Source organism: Panulirus ornatus, chromosome 19 (genome assembly GCF_036320965.1).
Source record: "Panulirus ornatus isolate Po-2019 chromosome 19, ASM3632096v1, whole genome shotgun sequence".
NCBI classification, from domain to species: Eukaryota; Metazoa; Arthropoda; class Malacostraca; order Decapoda; family Palinuridae; genus Panulirus; species Panulirus ornatus.
The window spans coordinates 23386751-23404508 of record NC_092242.1 but is presented as its reverse complement, the minus strand read 5'-3'; the positions used below and the strand labels follow the sequence as shown (position 1 = coordinate 23404508).

The following is a 17758-nucleotide window of genomic DNA, read 5'->3' as shown; positions in this document are numbered from 1 at the left end:
TGAAAGCCGGCAAGGCAGCAGGTTTGGATGGTATTGCAGTGGAATTTATTAAAAAAGGGGGTGACTGTATTGTTGACTGGTTGGTAAGGTTATTTAATGTATGTATGACTCATGGTGAGGTGCCTGAGGATTGGCGGAATGCGTGCATAGTGCCATTGTACAAAGGCAAAGGGGATAAGAGTGAGTGCTCAAATTACAGAGGTATAAGTTTGTCGAGTATTCCTGGTAAATTATATGGGAGGGTATTGATTGAGAGGGTGAAGGCATGTACAGAGCATCAGATTGGGGAAGAGCAGTGTGGTTTCAGAAGTGGTAGAGGATGTGTGGATCAGGTGTTTGCTTTGAAGAATGTATGTGAGAAATACTTAGAAAAGCAAATGGATTTGGATGTAGCATTTATGGATCTGGAGAAGGCATATGATAGAGTTGATAGAGATGCTCTGTGGGAGGTATTAAGAATATATGGTGTGGGAGGCAAGTTGTTAGAAGCAGTGAAAAGTTTTTATCGAGGATGTAAGGCATGTGTACGTGTAGGAAGAGAGGAAAGTGATTGGTTCTCAGAGAATGTAGGTTTGCGGCAGGGGTGTGTGATGTCTCCATGGTTGTTTAATTTGTTTATGGATGGGGTTGTTAGGGAGGTAAATGCAAGAGTTTTGGAAAGAGGGGCAAGTATGAAGTCTGTTGGGGATGAGAGAGCTTGGGAAGTGAGTCAGTTGTTGTTCGCTGATGATACAGCGCTGGTGGCTGATTCATGTGAGAAACTGCAGAAGCTGGTGACTGAGTTTGGTAAAGTGTGTGGAAGAAGAAAGTTAAGAGTAAATGTGAATAAGAGCAAGGTTATTAGGTACAGTAGGGTTGAGGGTCAAGTCAATTGGGAGGTGAGTTTGAATGGAGAAAAACTGGAGGAAGTGAAGTGTTTTAGATATCTGGGAGTGGATCTGGCAGCGGATGGAACCATGGAAGCGGAAGTGGATCATAGGGTGGGGGAGGGGGCGAAAATTCTGGGGGCCTTGAAGAATGTGTGGAAGTCGAGAACATTATCTCGGAAAGCAAAAATGGGTATGTTTGAAGGAATAGTGGTTCCAACAATGTTGTATGGTTGCGAGGCGTGAGCTATGGATAGAGTTGTGCGCAGGAGGATGGATGTGCTGGAAATGAGATGTTTGAGGACAATGTGTGGTGTGAGGTGGTTTGATCGAGTGAGTAACGTAAGGGTAAGAGAGATGTGTGGAAATAAAAAGAGCGTGGTTGAGAGAGCAGGAGAGGGTGTTTTGAAGTGGTTTGGGCACATGGAGAGGATGAGTGAGGAAAGATTGACCAAGAGGATATATGTGTCGGAGGTGGAAGGAACGAGGAGAAGAGGGAGACCAAATTGGAGGTGGAAAGATGGAGTGAAAAAGATTTTGTGTGATCGGGGCCTGAACATGCAGGAGGGTGAAAGGAGGGCAAGGAATAGAGTGAATTGGAGCGATGTGGTATACCGGGGTTGACGTGCTGTCAGTGGATTGAATCAAGGCATGTGAAGCGTCTGGGGTAAACCATGGAAAGCTGTGCAGGTATGTATATTTGCGTGTGTGGACGTATGTATATACATGTGTATGGGGGGGGTTGGGCCATTTCTTTCGTCTGTTTCCTTGCGCTACCTCGCAAATGCGGGAGACAGCGACAAAGTATAATAAATAAAAAATAAATATAAATCTATATATATATATATATATACATATTCTTTTCTTTCTTCCAAACTATTCGCCATTTCCCGCATTGGCAAGGTAGCGTTAAGAACAGAGGACTGGGCCTCTGAGGGAATATCCTCACCTGACCCCTTCTCTGTACCTTCTTTTGGAAAATTAAAAAAAAAAACAAGAGGGGAGGATTTCCAGCCCCCCACTCCCAATATATATATATATATATATATATATATATATATATATATATATATATATATATATATATATATATATATATTGGGAGTGGGGGGCTGGAAATCCTCCCCTCTTATTTTTTTGGGGAGGATTTCCAGCCCCCACTCCCAATATATATATATATATGTATATATATATATATATATATATATATATATATATATATATATATATACATATATATTATCCCTGGGGATAGGGGAGAAAGAATACTTCCCACGTATTCCCTGCGTGTCGTAGAAGGCGACTAAAAGGGAAGGGAGCGGGGGGCTGGAAATCCTCCCCTCCGTTTTTTTTTTTTTTTTTTCCCAAAAGAAGGAACAGAGAAGGGGGCCAGGTGAGGATATTCCCTCAAAGGCCCAGTCCTCTGTTCTTAGCGCTACCTCGCTAATGCGGGAAATGGCAAATAGTATGAAAAAAAAAATATATATATATATATATATATATATATATATATTTTTTTTTTTTTTTTTTTTACTTTGTCACTGTCTCCCGCGTTTGCGAGGTAGCGCAAGGAAACAGACGAAAGAAATGGCCCAACCCACCCCCATACACATGTATATACACACGTCCACACACGCAAATATACATACCTACACAGCTTTCCATGGTTTACCCCGGACGCTTCACATATATATATATATATATATATATATATATATATATATATATATATATATATATTTTTTTGCCGCTGTCTCCCGCATTTGCGAGGTAGCGCAAGGAAACAGACGAAAGAAATGGCCCAACCCACCCCCATACACATGTATATACATACGTCCACACACGCAAATATACATACCTACACAGCTTTCCATGCTTTAGCCCAGACGCTTCACATGCCCTGATTCAATCCACTGACAGCACGTCAACCCCGGTATACAACATCGATCCAATTCACTCTATTCCTTGCCCTCCTTTCAGCCTCCTGCATCTTCAGGCCCCGATCACACAAAATCTTTTTCACTCCATCTTTCCACCTCCAATTTGGTCTCCCACTTCTCCTCGTTCCCTCCACCTCCGACACATATATCCTCTTGGTCAATCTTTCCTCACTCATTCTCTCCATGTGCCCAAACCATTTCAAAACACCCTCTTTTGCTCTCTCAACCACGCTCTTTTTATTTCCACACATCTCTCTTACCCTTTCGTTACTTACTCGATCAAACCACCTCACACCACACATTGTCCTCAAACATCTCATTTCCAGCACATCCATCCTCCTGCACACAACTCTATTCACAGCCCACGCCTCGCAACCATACAACATTGTTAGAACCACTATTCCTTCAAACATACCCATTTTTGCTTTCCGAGATAATGTTCTCGACTTCCAAACATTCTTCAAGGCTCCCAGGATTTTCACCCCCTCCCCCACCCGATGATCCACTTCCGCTTCCATGGTTCCATCCACTGCCAGATCCACTCCCAGATATCTAAAACACTTTACTTCCTCCAGTTTTTCTCCATTCAAACTTACCTCCCAATTGACTTGACCCTCAACCCTACTGTACCTAATTACCTTGCTCTTATTCACATTTACTCTTAACTTTCTTCTTTCACACACTTTACCAAACTCAGTCACCAGCTTCTGCAGTTTCTCACATGAATCAGCCACCAGCGCTGTATCATCAGCGAACAACAACTGGCTCACTTTCCAAGCTCTCTTATCCCCAACAGACTTCATACTTGCCCCTCTTTCCAAAACTCTTGCATTCACCTCTCTAACAACCCCATCCATAAACAAATTAAACAACCATGGAGACATCACACACCCCTGCCGCAAACCTACATTCACTGAGAACCAATCACTTTCCTCTCTTCCTACACGTACACATGCCTTACATCCTCGATAAAAACTTTTCACTGCTTCTAACAACTTGCCTCCCACACCATATATTCTTAATACCTTCCACAGAGCATCTCTATCAACTATATATATATATATATATATATATATATATATATATATATATATATATATATATATATATATATATTATTTATTCATTTTGCTTTGTCACTGTCTCCCGCGTTAAAGAGGTAGCACAAGGAAACAGACGAACGAATGGCCTAACCCACCCACATACACATGTATATACATACACGTCCACACCCGCAAATATACATACCTATACATCTCAACGTAAACATATATATACACACACAGACATATACATATATATACACATGTACATGATTCATACTGTCTGCCTTTATTCATTCCCATCGCCATCTCGCCACACACGAAATAATAACCCCCTTCCCCCTCATGTGTATGAGGTAGCGCTAGGAAAAGACAACAAAGGCCACATTCCTTCACACTCACGTCTCTAGCAGTCATGTAATAACACACAGAAACCACAGCTCCCTTTCCACATCCAGTCCCCACACAACTTTCCATGGTTTACCCCAGACGCTTCACATGCCCTGGTTCAATCAATTGACAGCATATCGACCCCAGTATACCACATCGTTCCAATTCACTCTATTCCTTGCACGCCATTCACCCTCCTGAGTGTTCAGGCCCCAATCACTCAAAATCTTTTTCACTCCATCTTTCCACCTCCAATTTGGTCTCCCACTTCTCCTCGTTCCCTCCACTTCTGACACATATATCCTCTTTGTCAATCTTTTCTCACTCATTCTCTCCATGTGACCAAACCACTTCAAAACACCCTCTTCTGCTCTCTCAACCACACTCTTTTTATTACCACACATCTCTCTTACCCTATTATTACTTACTCGATCAAACCACCTCACACCACATATTGTCCTGAAAAATCTCATTTCCACCACATCTACCCTCCTGCGCACAATTCTATCCATAGCCCACGCCTCACAACCATATAACATTGTTGGAACCACTATTCCTTCAAACATACCCATTTTTGCTTTCCGAGATAATGTTCTCGACTTCCACACAGTCTTCAAGGCTCCCAGAATTTTCGCCCCCTCCTCCACCCTATATATATATTTTTTTTCATCATTTATTATTTTGCTTTGTAGTTGTCTCCCGTGTTAGCGAGGTAGCGCAAGGAAACAGACGAAAGAATGGCCCAACCCACCCACATACACATGTATATACATACACATCCACACACGCAAATATACATACCTATACATCTCAACGTATACATATATATACACACACAGACATATACATATATACAGATGTACATCATTCATACTGTCTGCCTTTATTCATTCCCATCGCCACCTTGCCACACATGAAATAACAACCCCTCCCCCCTCATGTGTGCGAGGTATTGCTAGGAAAAGACAACAAAGACCCCATTCGTTCACACTCAGTCTCTAGCTGTCATGTAATAATGCACCGAAACCACAGCTCCCTTTCCACATCCAGGCCCCACAGAACTTTCCATGATTTACCCCAGACGATTCACATGCCCTGGTTCAATCCATTGACAGCACGTCGACCCTGGTATACCACATCGTTCCAATTCACTCTATTCCTTGCACGCCTTTCACCCACCTGCATGTTAAGGCCCCGATCACTCAAAATCTTGTTCACTCCATCTTTCCACCTCCAATTTGGTCTCCCACTTCTCGTTCCCTCCACCTCTGACACATATATCCTCTTGGTCAATCTTTCCTCACTCATTCTTTCCATGTGACCAAACCCTTTCAAAACACCCTCTTCTGCTCTCTCAACCATACTCTTTTTATTTCCACACATATCTCTTACCCTTACATTACTTACTCGATCAAACCACCTCACACCACATATTGTCCTTAAACATTTCATTTCCAGCACATCCACCCTCCTCCGCACAACTCTATCCATAGCCCACGCCTCGCAACCATACAACATTGTTGGAACCACTATTCCTTCAAACATACCCATTTTTGCTTTCCAAGATAATATTCTCGACTTCCACACATTCTTCAATGCTCCCAGAATTTTCACCCCCTCCCCCACCCTATGATTCACTTACACTTCCATGGTTCCATCCACTGCCAAATCCACTCCCAGATATCTAAAACACTTCACTTCCTCCAGTTTTTCTCCATCCAAACTTAACTCCCAATTGACTTGACCCTCAACCCTACTGTACCTAATAACCTTCCTCTTATTCACATTTACTATCAACTTTCTTCTTTCACACACTTTGCCAAACTCAGTCTCCAGATTCTGCAGTTTCTCACATGAATCAGCCACCAGCGCTGCATCATCAGCGAACAACAACTGACTCACTTCCCAAGCTCTTTCATCCACAACAGACTGCATACTTGCCCCTCTTTCCAAAACTCTTGCAATCACCTCCAAACAACCCCATCCATAAACAAATTAAACAATCATGGAGACATCACACACCCTTACCGCAAACCTACATTCACTGAGAACCAATCACTTTCCTCTCTTCCTACATGTACACATGCCTTACATCCTTGATAAAAACTTTTCACTGCTTCTAACAACTTGCCTCCCACACCATATATTCTCAATACCTTCCACAGAACATCTCTATCAACTCTTATCATATGCCTTCTCCAGATCCATAAATGCTACATACAAATCCATTTGCTTTTCTAAGTATTTCTCACATACATTCTTCAAAGCAAACACCTGATCCACACATCCTCTACCACTTCTAAAACCACACTGCTCTTCCCCAGTCTGATGCTCTGTACATGCCTTCATCCTCTCAATCAATACCCTCCCATATAATTTACCAGGAATACTGAAAACTTATACCTCTGTAATTTGAGCACTCACCTTTGTCCCCTTTGCCTTTGTACAATGGCACTATGCAAGCATTCCGCCAATCCTCAGGCACCTCACCATGAATCATACATACATCAAATAACCTTACCAACCAGTCAACAATACAGTCACCCCCCTTTTTTAACAGATTCCACTGCAATACCATCCAAAATCCACGTTAGCAAGGTAGTGCAAGGAAACAGACGAAATAATGGTCAAACCCACCCACATACACATGTATATACATAAACGTCCAGACATGCATATATACATACATGTACATTTCAATGTATACATATATACACATACACAGACATATACATATATACACAAGTACATAATTCATACTTGCTGCCCTTATTCATTCCCGTCTCCACCCCACCACACATGAAATGACAACCCTCTCCTCCCCACCATGCGCGTGAGGTAGCGCTAGGAAAAGACAAAAAAGGCCATATTCGTTCACACTCAGCCTCTAGCTGTCATGTATAATGCACCGAAACCACAGCTCCCTTTCTACATCCAGGCCCCACAAAATTTCCATGGTTTACCCCAGACGCTTCACATGACCTGGTTCAATCCACTGACGGCACTTTAACCCCAGTATACCACATCGTTCCAATTAACTCTATTCCTTGCAAGCCTTTCATCCTCCTGTATGTTCAGGCTCCTGTCACTCAAAATCTTTTTCACTCCATCTTTCCACCACCAACTTGGCCTCCCACTTCCCCTCGTTCCCTCCACCTTTGACACATATACCCTCTTTGTCAATCTTTCCTCACTCATTCTCTCCATGTGACCAAACCATTTCAAAACATCCTCTTCTGCTCTCACTTATTATTCTTTATTTATTATACTCTGTTGCTGTCTCTCGTGTTAGCGAGGTAGTGCAAGGAAACAGACAAAAGGTGAAGGTTTATAGAGGTTTTCTGAAAAGAAGAGAGAATGTTGGGGAGAAGAGAGTGGTGAGAGTAAGTGAGCTTGGGAAGGAGACTTGTGTGAGGAAGTAATAGGAGAGACTAAGTACAGAATGGAAAAAGGTGAGAACAAAGGAAGTAAGGGGAGTGGAGGAGGAATGGGATGTATTTAGGGAAGCAGAGATGGCTTGCGCAAAAGATGCTTGTGGCATGAGAAGAGTGGGAGGTGGGATGAAGAAATAAGATTATTATTGAAAGAGAAGAGAGAGGCATTTGGATGATTTTTGCAGGGAAATAATGCAAATGACTGGGAAATGTATAAAAGAAGATGCAGGAGGTCAAGAGAAAGGTGCAAGAGGTGAAAAAGAGGGCAAATGAGAGTTGGGGTGAGAGAGTATCATTAAATCTTAGGGAGAATAAAAAGATGTTTTGGAAGGAGGTAAACAAAGTGTGTAAGACATGGGAATAAATGGGAAAATCAGTGAAGGGGGCAAATGGGGAGGTGATAACAAGAAGTGGTGATGTGGGAAGGAGATGGAGTGAGTATTTTGAAGGTTTGTTGAATGTGTTTAATGATAGAGTGGCAGATGCAAGGTGTTTTGGTTGAGGTGGTGTGCAAAGTAAAAGGGGTAAGGAGAATGATTTGGTAAAGAGAAAAGAGGTACTAAAAGCTTTGTGGAAGATGAAAGCTGGCAAGGCAGCGGGTTTGGATGGTATTGCAGTGGAATTTATTTAGAAATGGCGGTGACTGTGTTGTTGACTGGTTGGTAAGGTTATTTAATGTATGTATGACTCATGGTGAGGTGCCTGAGGATTGGCAGAATTCTTGCATAGTGGCATTGTACAAAGGCAAAGGGGATAAGAGTGAGTGCTCAAATCACAGAGGTATAAGTTTGTTGAGTATTCCTGGGAAATTATATGGGAGGGTATTGAATGAGAGGGTGAAGACATGTACAGAGCATCAGATTGGGGAAGAGCAGTGTGGTTTCAGAAGTGGTAGAGGATGTGTGGATCAGGTGTTTGCTTTGAAGAATGTATGTGAGAAATGCTTAGAAAAGCAAATGGATTTGTATGTAGCATTTATGGATCTGGAGAAGGCATATGATAGAGTTGACAGAGATGCTCTGTGGAAGGTATTAAGAAAATATGGTGTGGGAGGCAAGTTGTTAGAAACTGTGAAAATCTTTTATCAAGCATGTAAGGCTTGTGTACAAGTAGGAAGAGAGGAAAGTGATTGGTTCTCAGTGCATGTCGGTTTGCAGCAGGGGTGCGTGATGTCTCCAAGGTTGTTTAATTTGTATATGGATGGGGTTGTTAGGGAGGTAAATGTGAGAGTTTTGGAAAGAGGGGCAAGTATGTAGTCTGTTGTGGATGAGAGAGCTTGGCCCAACCCACCCACATACACATGTATATACATTAACATCCACACATGCACATATACATACCTATACAGTTTAACGTACACATACATATACTTTTTTTCATACTATTTGCCATTTCCCACGTTAGCGAGGTAGTGTTAAGAACAGAGGACTGGGCCTTTAAGGAAATATCCTCACCTGGCCCCCTTCTCCGTTCCTTCTTCTGGAAAATTAAAAAAAAAAATGAGAGGGGAGGATTTCCAGCCCCCCGCTCCCTTCCCTCTTAGTCGCCTTCTACGGCACGCAGGGAATACGTGGGAAGTATTCTTTCTCCTCTATTCCTAGGGATAATATATATACATACACAGACATATCCATATATACACATGTACATAATTCATACTTGCCACCTTTATTCATTCCCGTTGCCACCCCTCCACACATGAAATAGCAATCCCCCTCCCCCTGCGGGGTAGTGCTAGGAAAGAACAAAAGGCCACATTTGTTCACACTCAGTCTCTAGTTGCCATGTTTAATGCACTGAAACCACAGCTATATAGACTATACATATAGACAAGCAGTTGATAAATGTCTAATGTTTATTCTGTAATGATGAAACACGGTAAGTCTTTAGCAAATGCTATAAACATTATTGTAGGCAGACTCAGATAAGTGCATATGGTGAAAACTAATGGAATTAAGCAGATGAATGCCAAAAGAATCAAAGAAATCCTTCATGAAACAGGTGATGAAGTAGAAGGAACAAGGATAAGGTATAATCATGGAACCTTTAATGTACCTGAATATGCATAGATTTTGAGTTACAAAAATAAATTCTCTCCTAGAAGCAGAACACTCCAAGAATCAACCAAGATTTCACTTTCTTTCACCACCATAATATTTATGAGCTGGCTAACAGTCATTCAAAAAGACTAAGTCACCATACAGATCCATTGAAGCCTTTGATGGCCCTGATGCTGACGTACAAAGGGTTCCTTTTAGCCTCGAGACTGCATCACTCACTATCCAAGGGAATTTGTCTTGGGCCTAAAGAAAGGATAGAAGGGATGGGAAAACTAAAAGGGTTTTCCAAGGAAAACATGTTACCTGCACTGCAGCATAGGTATTGGGAGTTAAATGAGAATAGATGGAAATATTGTTGGCAAAACACTGAAAACATCTGAATTAAATTCTATGACCAAAGGTGGAATCTTATTCAAGTTATGAGCAAGGTTAAGTCCTAGATTAAACCTTTTCATATAGGGCATACCACACACAAAATCCAAACTAGAGTCATGGGTCTTCTTTTCAAATCTTTAGATGTTAGGAAGCAAATATATGAAAAATATAGTTTGATGTGTTTGACATGACCCTTAAAAGTCAAGTTCAACATACCTGGGTGACTCAAAAATGTTCACTGTTAAGTGGAGGAATTAACCAGTCATCGCAGGAGATACATAAGTTGTAAGGAGTGTTAGATATGGAAATAAGAAATTAGGTTTTGAGACTTTAAAGTTACAATAACCAGGTTGTAACTAACCTATTGGGAAATCCTATTCATGACTGAATTTACAGAAGCAACTGTGACAAAACAAAGACAATGATGAAGCAATCAAGAAAGATGAAACAAATTTCAAAGACTCAGATAAATGCAACGTTTAGTCATTGACACACTAGTGAATTTGGTTATCTGTTGAAGTAAGGAGGAATAAACAAAGAGACAGGACAGAATCCTGAAGGAAAGGTTGATTCATCAACAAAGACAGATACAGATGGGCCAGAAAGGTAGTTTGACACGAGAGATAAGCAGAGATATGAGCATTGTGTCGAGTTATTTTGCAAAAGAGGTATACATATCATGTAAATGCATCACGATGATGGCCCATTTAATAAAAAATTGTGAAAATGGATTAAATGCATACCATCTTAAGTTGGTCTTACCTCGAGATATGAGGCTCAATGTTGCCACAGGGGACTTGCTGGTATACTGGATCATATCTTTTGAAAAAATCTGAAAGAACGAAAAAAGTTCTTTACATTCATAGCTCCACATTTGCCAGTTTATAATTGCACTCCTCTTTTGATATTCACAATGGAGTGGTGGATGAAACTTCTCAAAGCATTTTGGTCACCAAAGACCTCCATGTTCAAACAGCATGCTGAATAATGCTTAAGCAATATAAGTATCAACTTCAACCACTTAATCATCTGCATTCAATGTTGCATTACTATATTAGAACCTTTCATTTCTCCATGATTACTTGTAAGTTCACAACCATTCAACCTTTAACTCTGTACACTAAAATGATAGGATTTGAAGAATGAAAAACAATTTCCCTGTTATGGGCAGAGCCCCTTGAGTATCTGAGAGAGCACTTACGAGGTATAAAAACATCCCTGTACCTCAAAATACATGTTGAATCCTTGAAAATGTACTCTATTCAACAATTATGAATAGTATGAGATCAGCAGCTGTTCATTCACAGGGATCTAATGACCAAAGAGTAAACTGCCTAGCACAGAGATTACACAGTTAAGCAATAAAAGCCACAACCAATTATTCACTGATCAATGACATGTGCCTCAAGCTAAACACTGTCTGGAATAAAAAAAATAAGTGAAAAGAAAATAAAGAGGAAAGAGATGAAGCAATGAAGGAGAAACTAAATGGATATTCCCAGGGTTCTCCTTTGGTAGAAAAATGGCTTTTCATACTTTAAATCTACTTTTCCCCATTTACAGACAGAGCATCTGAGACCATATCTCCATAGAACTGAAAGGACTAAAGAAACTAAGAAATGAAATGAAGAAAAGTTTATCCTTATGAATGACTTGCCTTCCACTCTACATCATCCTCCACGATCTGATGGTCTGTTGCCAAGCAAGGTAAATCAACTGGATTTTAACATATATCAACAAAGCAAGATGACTGACAAATGCCAGAGATCCTCATAATAATCTCATCCTACTAGAGGTTCCCTCAAAGGCCAGGATAGATGCTCTCTATCATACAGCCACAGATGCATAAATAGATTCCACCACCACGCCCACTCTGGGATATCTTTGCTGATAAAGACTTGAAGGAGTTGGATGAACAAACCAAAGGTCTGGGTAACTTTCTGTGAAATCAAAGAATTCCTGAAAGCTTTAATTGGAGAAAAAGAATAATTCTTCAACGAAAATCTTTTTCCAGAATAGTAGTAGGAAAGATTACTATATTCATAGGTATAATAAGGAAAAAAAAAATTGATTCTGGATTAACCTTTACCAATGGGTAACCTACGAACATAAACAAAATTCTTTGTCTGTACATTGCATGACTAATAACTGTTTCCCTCACTTATACCAAATTTTCAAGTGCTGAAGTTGCATTCACACAATATACATTTTCCATTTTTCCATCCTCAAGATTCAGTTTTCTAGAAAGGATCTGGACATAAACAGTTTACCATAACTAAAATATGGTTCAAAAGAACAAAAATTTATTTTACCCATATTTGGAAGTAAAGATAAAACATTAAAAGCAGGTCAAATAAAAATCAACAGAATAATCAATAAAACATGGTTATTTATGATAGCCATGATAAGGAAATAAACAAATGTGAACAAGACCACAGCTGTGCACTGGGCTTCCACATAAATTTGAAAATAAACATTTAACATCTCATCTGAAAATGAAGAATAAAATCAAAAGCTAGTCAGATTACCAATATTAACATAATATTTGATAAAAGATTTCAAAAATCATTTCAGCTACCAGGTGAAGTAAGGTGAGGATTTTAAGAAATCTTCTGATTTTATACAAGTGTCTTACCTTCATTAAATAACACCATACTTTCCCTGATATACATAGCTTCATTACCATTTAATAAAAATTCATGTTCAACTCTAAGCTCCACATCTGTTACTGTATTCCCTAAACAACACTACTTACAAAACAAAACCATTTAATATTCAAGACTAATAGCAATGAGAAGCTAACTGTGTTGACTAAATGTGTTCTGCATTGCTAGTGCTGTGTTTAGTACTTTAGATACTACATTAACACTTGTGGAAAATGGTTTAGGCCATTATAATTTACTGAACATTGCAGAATAAAGTGAAAGTTTTATTTATATCAGGATACATGTAAGGTATGTGGTACACTTGTAAAATATCAAAAAAACCTATAAAAACCAAACATATGATAAAATGATAAATGAAAGATACACCATTATATCAATCTCCTGCTAAGAATTGCATGGTGTCATATAATTGTTGACATCTGGCACCATGCTTGTAGTTCATTTTCATGAGTGTGACTGGTATAATTTGACTAGAATGATGAGCATTAAGACAAACACAGTGTACATATGTAAATATTTCACTTAGGATAAAACTTAAAGTGGTTCTCATAATTTATTCAAAATGACTGATGACACAAGGGGAAAATTCACCAATGAGAGATTACTACAAAAATTATAACTAGATATATAAGTAAAAAGATTTTATAATGACTAATTTTACTTAAGTCTCAAAAAAAATTCATTATCTGACATTGTTTGTCTCATGTGGAAGATAATTTCATAAGACTACACTTATACATAAACGATCTCTTACCTAAACATCCTAGTTTACCAACAACACATGATAAATCATTACTCTTGTTCAACACCTGCGATGATTATGAACTATTTCAGTGTTACATTTGATATATTCTGGACACTTCCTATTATGATATAAGTAAGTCCATTTTACAACTATTCCCTTAAGTATTTTACCGGGAGAATATCAACCATACTGGTGAAAATGCACTGCCATCATAGCACTGGATGCAGTCAACAAACAGACAGTACAGTACAAACCTCAGTAGGTGATGAATATAATTCTGATATATTTCAAATATCATTCCAGCAACTTGGTGAGGTTTGTATAACTTTTGTTAATATACATAACTGTTGTCACCTGATTTACTATGTCAATAAAATATACAGTAATTTTATAGTTTCCTCTCCGCCAAGACTTTACAGGAGCTATGGTATATATCCCAATCAAATGAACCTAACCAAACCTAACTTACCTTATCCTTACCTAAGAAATAAATGTTCACAAGTGGGGGATTCTAAAAAATAAATCTATCAATTGCATACAACAGAAACTTTTTAATGCAAGTGGGGCATAAACTGTAGAACTATCAAAAGGAATTCCAAATAATGCTTTGAAGCTGATTTCTCATTCTCTTGACTACTGTACCACTGTATGAGAGAATCTAGGAAAATTCAAAGCCTATCTCGTTGTACAGCTAAGCAAAATACGTCATAATTCCAAGCATATATATTCTTATTATGGCAGCTGTGCTTGATCATCTGGGTGTTTGGCCTATAGACCTATCAAATGCTTGGGTAATTAAGTCCACCACGGTCAAACTAAATCCACCACCAAATAAATCCTTAAACCCTCTTCGTCAGATAATAAGGATAGCATACAAAGTCATTCAGTATGTGGCCCTTGCAGCTGTTAACTTCAAAACCTTATATATATATATATATATATATATATATATATATATATATATATATATATATAGATAGATAGATAGATAGATAGATAGTCAAGTCGTCAGTACTGTAAAAAAAAAAATGGTTAAGAACTAATAAACTATGGCCTTATTGAGTACATCGTACAAAAACAAGTTACATTCTTCTTGTTTCGATACCTATACGTTTCTTTAGCCCCAACTTCATTCTGTATTCATGAATAATAAAATAATAGCGATAATCATTCTTCCCGGCTTTAAACATAACTATAAGAAGTCCGCTTACATGCATTTGATTCACAATACTTTTTGTGATGCCCTATACAGATGATTTACTCTACTTCAAATAAAAAGGACTCATCTAACCATTGTCATAACACGTACTTTCAGAAATTCAAACACTTGCCCTGGGGCTCGCCGGGGGTTTGTTTACATGTTTACAACACCTGGCCTGGAGGGCACCGGGGTTTGTTTACATCGTTACACACTATGGCGAACTCACACTGACAACCTACATTCGGGTGAATGGCTCAACTTGAATATAAACTCAAGAAGATTCAGAAGAGAAAGCTAATCTTAATGATGTTTAAAGTTAGCTGGATATTGACACCAATCTTTCATTTATTGGTGGGGACATGACATCACTGTGGATTTATTTGCATAAAGGCACTGAAAGACACTGTTGCTGTTGACTAATCCTGATATCAATCTGATATTTGTTAACATTTTACAATTTCTGATACTCAGAAAAACAACAGTACCTCTTGCAAGCGTGTTTAACACTAATTTAATACTAATGGGTGCAATTTTCTTGGGGGGCTCGTCAGTAACGATCACTTAAGAAATTCTAATGTTCACTTTCGAAATTTCTAAATTCCAAAATTCAATATAACATTAACAAATAATAGCAAATGTTCTGGATGATGCAATGGAGCAAAAATCTAGATATGAGAAAAAACTATATATCTTTTACAAACTTTGGAATGTCCGATGTAGTCTATGCGGTGCGGCCATGCCTTGCATTGATTGTAACTGTATTGACGTTTAATAACACATAATCCTATTTAACAACTTCAACCCTACCTTCTTCATATTGTAGAGCCTTTACAGTTATTGTAAAGGTATCTGCATTTCAGGAACAAGTGTGCATATCCATGTTTTCTTGATACTAAATGTAGACCTCAAACACGATCTGTATACTTTCAAGTGACCTAATATGACATAAGTACGAACAAGGTTAAGATAGGAAACAACTTTTCCCATTTCTGAGACCTGTTGTAAGGATAACGTGGGTGCAGAACATATGATGCCGACACCAACTAAATATTGTGCTCAAAACTCAGAAACGTTTTTTTTTCCAAAGAACGTTCACGTTAAGTCTTTTTTTAAGTATTATTTCCCGTTAGTTATGATCTGTATCACGTTTCTTATTTTCTCAAGTATAAGCTCTATTTTTTTTTTTTTTCAATGAGTGCACAGGAAATAAAAATTAAAAGAACAACTGTAAGGAAAAGGTATATTGAGGATACATGATATATTTGGGAAAATGAGAGAATAACCAAAATTATGGTGAAGGACTAGTAATAAATACGTGGGACAGCCAGCTTAAAGATAAAGATCCTTCCTGCGATGTAATGATGTAGCCGTTAGACGTAGCTACTGACTATGATACATTCACGGCCCGCAAGCCGAACAGGATCCCTCATTTAGATACGAATTCCGGTTACGCCAGTAGATCACAGCCCACTCAGCTGTTCATCATCCCCTTGGGATTGGGCGGTAAACCGGTTACCTGGCTATGATTAGGATATATATATATATATATATATATATATATTTATTATTTTTTTTTTATTATACTTTGTCGCTGTCTCCCGCGTTTGCGAGGTAGCGCAAGGAAACAGACGAAAGAAATGGCCCAACCCCCCCCCCCCCATACACATGTATATACATACGTCCACACACGCAAATATGCATACCTACACAGCTTTCCATGGTTTACCCCAGACGCTTCCCATGCCTTGATTCAATCCACTGACAGCACGTCAACCCCGGTATACCACATCGCTCCAATTCACTCTATTCCTTGCCCTCCTTTCACCCTCCTGCATGTTCAGGCCCCGATCACACAAAATCTTTTTCACTCCATCTTTCCACCTCAATTTGGTCTCCCTCTTCTCCTCGTTCCCTCCACCTCCGACACATATATCCTCTTGGTCAATCTTTCCTCACTCATTCTCTCCATGTGCCCAAACCACTTCAAAACACCCTCTTCTGCTCTCTCAACCACGCTCTTTTTATTTCCACACATCTCTCTTACCCTTACGTTACTCACTCGATCAAACCACCTCACACCACACATTGTCCTCAAACATCTCATTTCCAGCACATCCATCCTCCTGCGCACAACTCTATCCATAGCCCACGCCTCGCAACCATACAACATTGTTGGAACCACTATTCCTTCAAACATACCCATTTTTGCTTTCCGAGATAATGTTCTCGACTTCCACACATTCTTCAAGGCCCCCAGAATTTTCGCCCCCTCCCCCACCCTATGATCCACTTCCGCTTCCATGGTTCCATCCGCTGCCAGATCCACTCCCAGATATCTAAAACACTTCACTTCCTCCAGTTTTTCTCCAATCAAACTCACCTCCCAATTGACTTGATCCTCAACCCTACTGTACCTAATAACCTTGCTCTTATTCACATTTACTCTTAGCTTTCTTCTTCCACACACTTTACCAAACTCAGTCACCAGCTTCTGCAGTTTCTCACATGAATCAGCCACCAGCGCTGTATCATCAGCGAACAACAACTGACTCACTTCCCAAGCACTCTCATCCCCAACAGACTTCATACTTGCCCCTCTTTCCAAAACTCTTGCATTTACCTCCCTAACAACCCCATCCATAAACAAATTAAACAACCATGGAGACATCACACACCCCTGCCGCAAACCTACATTCACTGAGAACCAATCACTTTCCTCTCTTCCTACACGTACACATGCCTTACATCCTCGATAGAAACTTTTCACTGCTTCTAACAACTTTCCTCCCACACCATATATTCTTAATACCTTCCACAGAGCATCTCTATCAACTCTATCATATGCCTTCTCCAGATCCATAAATGCTACATACAAATCCATTTGCTTTTCTAAGTATTTCTCACATACATTCTTCAAAGCAAACACCTGATCCACACATCCTCTACCACTTCTGAAACCACACTGCTCTTCCCCAATCTGATGCTCTGTACATGCCTTCACCCTCTCAATCAATACCCTCCCATATAATTTACCAGGA

At 39.4% G+C, this 17758-nt stretch overlaps 1 protein-coding gene across 1 annotated transcript in view; it reads right to left on the bottom strand.

Annotated features, from left to right (window-relative positions):
* LOC139755681 (RCC1-like G exchanging factor-like protein) overlaps positions 1–15636 on the bottom strand; it is a 170065-nt gene extending 154429 nt beyond the window's left edge. Inside the window, exons 1-2 of the mRNA XM_071674328.1 lie at positions 15528–15636; positions 10871–10940 (exon numbers count right to left, since the gene is read on the bottom strand). Of these exons, the coding sequence (XP_071530429.1) occupies positions 10871–10940; positions 15528–15536 (79 nt within the window). The 5' untranslated portion in view covers positions 15537–15636. The remainder of the gene's footprint in view (positions 1–10870; positions 10941–15527) is intronic.
* Positions 15637–17758: the final 2122 nt, after the last annotated feature.